This window comes from Ostrinia nubilalis, chromosome 22 (assembly GCF_963855985.1).
Source record: "Ostrinia nubilalis chromosome 22, ilOstNubi1.1, whole genome shotgun sequence".
Lineage (NCBI taxonomy): Eukaryota > Metazoa > Arthropoda > Insecta > Lepidoptera > Crambidae > Ostrinia > Ostrinia nubilalis.
This window is the reverse complement of record NC_087109.1, coordinates 6,143,069-6,147,999: the sequence shown is the minus strand read 5'-3', so window position 1 is coordinate 6,147,999 and position 4,931 is coordinate 6,143,069. Positions and strand designations below refer to the sequence as shown.

The 4,931-nt window shown below is 39.1% G+C and overlaps 1 protein-coding gene across 1 annotated transcript; it reads right to left on the bottom strand.

Moving 5' to 3' along the window:
* Window positions 1-1,389: 1,389 nt before the first annotated feature.
* LOC135082954 (uncharacterized) lies at window positions 1,390-4,557 on the bottom strand. The gene is made up of 3 exons (XM_063977721.1): window positions 3,500-4,557; window positions 2,930-3,112; window positions 1,390-2,288 (listed from the first exon to the last, which is right to left on the bottom strand). The coding sequence occupies exons 1-3, from the start codon at window positions 3,855-3,857 to the stop codon at window positions 2,224-2,226; spliced, it is 606 nt and encodes a 201-aa protein (XP_063833791.1). The 5' UTR covers window positions 3,858-4,557; the 3' UTR covers window positions 1,390-2,223.
* Between the last annotated feature and the right edge of the window lie 374 nt (window positions 4,558-4,931).

The window sequence follows — 4,931 nt, the reverse complement described above, 5'->3', positions numbered from 1 at the left end:
TCGTACTTTATTAATAGCATTAACGCATTGTTAAGTTCTTGTGCACTTAAAAATGATGCATTTAATTTTTGTTTATTTTTATTTAAATTATTAAAAAATCTCAAGATATAAGCTAACAACCTAGTCATTTTATGTATATCTGAGCAATCATGCAAACGCTGAAATATAAATGCAAGCTGATCGAAATCGTCACACACAACGTTACAGGAGAAGGCTGAGCAGAGTTTCACTTCAGGTAAGTCGACAGGTAGACCCGTATAGCAAGAGGAAAAGTCAAGCTCGCTAGTTTGAAGAAATTGAGGACCATGCCACCACAAATCACACCCTAGCAATTCACCTGGCTTGGTTCCGCGACTTACAAGATCCGCAGGATTGTCAGCTGACTTCACATACAGCCAGTCCCATTGATCGCAGGTTCGGCGAATGGCAATTACTCTGTTTGCAACGTATGCTTTGAGCATTGTTGGATCGGTACTAAGCCATGCAAGGACTATTTTAGAATCAGTAAATAGGTAAACATTACTAATTTTAATTTTTGTTATAAGAACATCATAAACTTTAAAAATTAACTTTGACAGTATGAGTGCAGCATTTAGCTCTAACTTTGGCACAGTCATACCTTTCTTTTGTATAGGATTGATGCGCGACTTCGAGCAGAGTAATTGCACATTCACAGTACCTGTGGGGCTGGACCAGCGAAGGTATACGCAGCAGCCGTAGCCAGTCGTACTGGATGCGTCTGCGAATCCGATTAATTCAGCTGTGTCAACGTCTGAAATGCTTAAATTTCTTTGTAATAAAATTGGTTTCATTGCAGCTAAGTCAGCTGTAAAAGATTGCCACTCCTGACACACATCAGGTTGGGGACTGTCATTCCACTCTAATTTTTGCAGCCAAAGTTTTTGCATTATAGACTTGGCTGAGACGATAATAGGACTAACAAAACCCATTGGATCATAGAATTTGCCTATATAACTCAAAATAGTTCTCTTAGTGATTTTGTTTGAATCAAATGGCTGTGGTGAAGATATTATGAAGTGATCATGCTTCACATTTACTGTAAGACCTAAAGCCTTCATATTAAAGTTGTCTTTTTGCAAATCAAGACTATCAAAATGCAAGTCATTGATTGGTATATCAGATAGAACTTGACTGTCATTGGAGCTCCATTTGTGAGTTTCAAAACTACCTAGTGACAGTAATCTACGCAATTCGTCACGTGCCGCAAACACAGTTTCGAGATCATTGTGAGAAAATAAAATATCATCACAATACACATTATTTTTAATTATGGATGAGGCTAGAGGAAATTCGTCCCTATATCTATTTGCTAGCTCATCTAAACAGCGAGTGGCAATGAATGTACTGCTTTTCAACCCGTACGTTACAGTATCTAATTGAATGCATTGCACTGACTCGGTGGGATCGTCCCTCCATAGTATATTCTGAAGAGAAGTGTATTCCGGATCTACTTTTATATTGCGAAACATGCGCTTGATGTCAGCAGTGAAAGTATAATCACCTAATCGAAATAACAATATTATGTCAAATAATTCTCTTTGAACTACAGGCCCATTTAATAGTAAGTCATTTAATGATACTTTATTGCTTGACTTCATAGATCCATCAAACACAGTTCTGAGTTTAGTAGTTTTACTATTGTCATTTATTACCGCATGATGTGGCAGAAAATAAACAGGTTGTTTCATCAAATCATAACTTTCAATGTCTATGTAGTGACCATGATTTAGTGCTAAGTATTCATGAATGAAATTTTTGTATAGCATGAATAACTCAGGATTTGCATGTAGCCTTTTTTCTAAATTATAGAACCGTTTGAGAGCCAAATGAAAAGATTCGCCAAGGACGTCATTAATTTGAGGTAAAGGTAACTTTAAAGGTAATGCGACTTGAAATCTATTGTCTTTCAACTGAACGGACTCTTTAAATATTTGCTCACACTGTTCATGCTCAGAAGAATGCTCAGGATATACTTCTGGGACTTTTTCAGTACTCCAAAAATTAGCAATAGTGTCACTCAACCCTAACTCACATTTGAGAACAACTTTGTGGCATTGTTTAGGTAATTGAAAAGGAGAGACAGTACCTGCAATAATGTTTCCGAAGTGGGTATTGGTTATGAATAGCTTAGCTGAATTATCCTTTGTGGCAGTTGACGAGTAGTTGCTGCTTTGTTGCTCACGAGCCAGAGACCCAGTAGACTCAGGCGCTTGCGTGGGCAACGCCGTCAGCTCGCGAGGTGCCCCTCCTTGGCTCGGTATGAGCACCTGGAAAAATATGTCAGCTGCCATTAGCATGTGAATGTCACTTGGTTCACTGAACTGCTCATCGGCTAAAGTCAAGTTGGGAGGTATTTTAAAATCATTTAATTCAATCTTGTTTTGAGGTAATTTACATGTTATCTGGTCAACTACATGACAATTTACATTTATTTTAAATGGACTTTTCAAAGAGTAGACTTCTAATGGAATGCAATATTTAGTGTAACTTTTTGCATTAGAAACTCCAATGATTTTGGTGTTAGTTTGCTTAGGGGTGTAACCTAAGAGGTTGACCACATGAGAGGTAACAAATGAAACTTGCGAGCCACTGTCCAGCAAAGCTTTGACATGAAGCTCTGTGCCATCCTTCGCCACTAATTTAACTCTTGCTGTGGGAAGAAGTACATTGTTATTAGATATATTGTTGCCTGTCAAAGAAACAGGGGGTGCGGGGGCAGCTTGATCGCTGTGCAACAGTGTGTTGTGAGGTTTCTTGCACACTGAGCACCTAAAATGGAACCTGCATTTTCCCTGATGCGCACCAAGACAAATATTGCACAGTTTATTAATTCTTACAAATTGCATTCGTTCTTGTGTAGGTGAAAGTTTAAACTTTTTGCAAGTGTATAACTTGTGATTGCACTTACAGTATCCGCATGCTGCTGTAGTCATGTGAGTCACCACCACCTTGTTGTTGTTGCTGGAAGTGTGACCCTGCTCAGTATTCTCCAGCGCCATTGCTTGCTTCTCGATGAATAGCAAGAAATCTTCAAGTTTGGGCTCCATTTCCATACAGCGCCCAAGTTGGTACGCCCTTGCCGTTGAGTTATCTAGTTTGCGGATTAAAATACTTAAAAGAATTGCGTCCCAGTAAATGACATTAGGGTCAATGTTTTTAATAGCAGCTATTTGCTGACGGACTACACATACAAATTCTCTAAGATTTGTGGCAGAAGGCCTTGGAATTGATTTTAAATCTAATAATTGCGATACATGTTCTGCAGTGATTCGGTATTTATTTTCGTACCTCTTGCTGAGAAGGCCCAGAGCTACATTGTAGCTATCTGCAGTAATAGGCAGATTTTTGATGAGGTCGAAGGCCTCATCACGCAAATACGAACGCAAGTAATAAAACTTTTGAATCTCGTCTAAGGTATTGTCATTGTGAATCATGGAATTGAAGATATTAATAAAAGGAACGTATTCCGTAAACTTACCATTGAAAGTTTGGATTGTAATTGGCGGTAACTTAGTTAAATTATGGTGAGGTGACTTGGAGGCTTGCATGGAGGAAGTTGACATCTTTTTTTTAATTTCTGAGTCTAGCTTTGTTAGAATAGCGAAATAGTTGCTTTCAGTTCTTTCGACGTTTTCGCTGTCATTTTCATCCAAGTACAATATTTCTTGGTTGAGCTTTTCGTACGCTGCGAAAGATGTTTCAAGTCTGACACGTTTTGCTTCTAAGATTTCGATTGAATGTGAAGATAAATCTTGTTCACAAACTTGTAGCAATCTTGTGATCGTACCTTTTAGGTAACCTCGCGAAGCAAGTTTCTGTTTTAATCCTTCCTCCATGTTTAAACTTCCTTTTCACCACAATGGATAAACTTCTCACACAAATTCACGCTTATAACTATGCTTAACTTAAAATAGTTACGTCAATTACAACAATTTAACCGCTTACAAAAGGGCGAAACACAAAATGGCGGAAATGGCAAAATTGGCGAATGAACTGAGATTGAAGGTGTTGCACGTAGCGTTGGTCGTCACGTGGTGCAGCAGATGAACGAATGTTGAACGAAGGGTGAACGAATGTGTTGCACGAAGTTCTTGCCGTCCTGCTTGCACTCGGTCTCGTTGCAAGTTTTGCGTCCTTTTCTTTCTTCGGCGATGGTCGACACCACAATCGGCACGAATCGGGTTTGCGGTTACAGCGCCACCTGGTTGCGATTTGTTGCGTGCTGCTTGATTGGATGCTGAGCGAATTGCGACCCAAACGACGAATGAACGAAAATGGCGTCCTTGTTGTGCTTCCCAAATTGCGAATACTTGCGTTTCTTCCAAGTGGTTTCTGGTCAACCCACAGATCTTCATAAATATCTCGAAGGACCATGAGGCGCGGCCGCGCGCGTGTTTGTGTATGATAGGGCTGGATACTGCGGGTTTCTTGATTAAAACACAATCTTCAGTTAACACACTTGTGTATTCGTGGGAGCCGAGACGAGAGAGAGAGAAACATTGCCATTACACAAAAATCAAATTCCACAGCTTAGTGTTGCCATGCAACAGACTTAGGCATGTCATTAATATACACCAAGAACAATAAAGGACCCAACACACTACCCTGGGGGACTCCAAATTTAATCACTCTACCTTCAGATCTATATTTATTACTGTTAGAAGATGATATGCGAGTTATTTCTGTGAATTGGATTCTTTTGTCTAAGTATGATCTTATTAGATTCAAAGCATTTCCTCTAATACCATAGCGATATAGTTTTTTTAAAAGTATAGTATGGTCTACGTGGTCAAAAGCTTTTGACATGTCCATAAAGACAGCACAAGTTGGTTTAGTTTTGTCTAAATTTAATGTTACACGTTTTGCCAAGTCATAAATTGCAGAATTAATAGTCATGCCTTTGCGAAAAC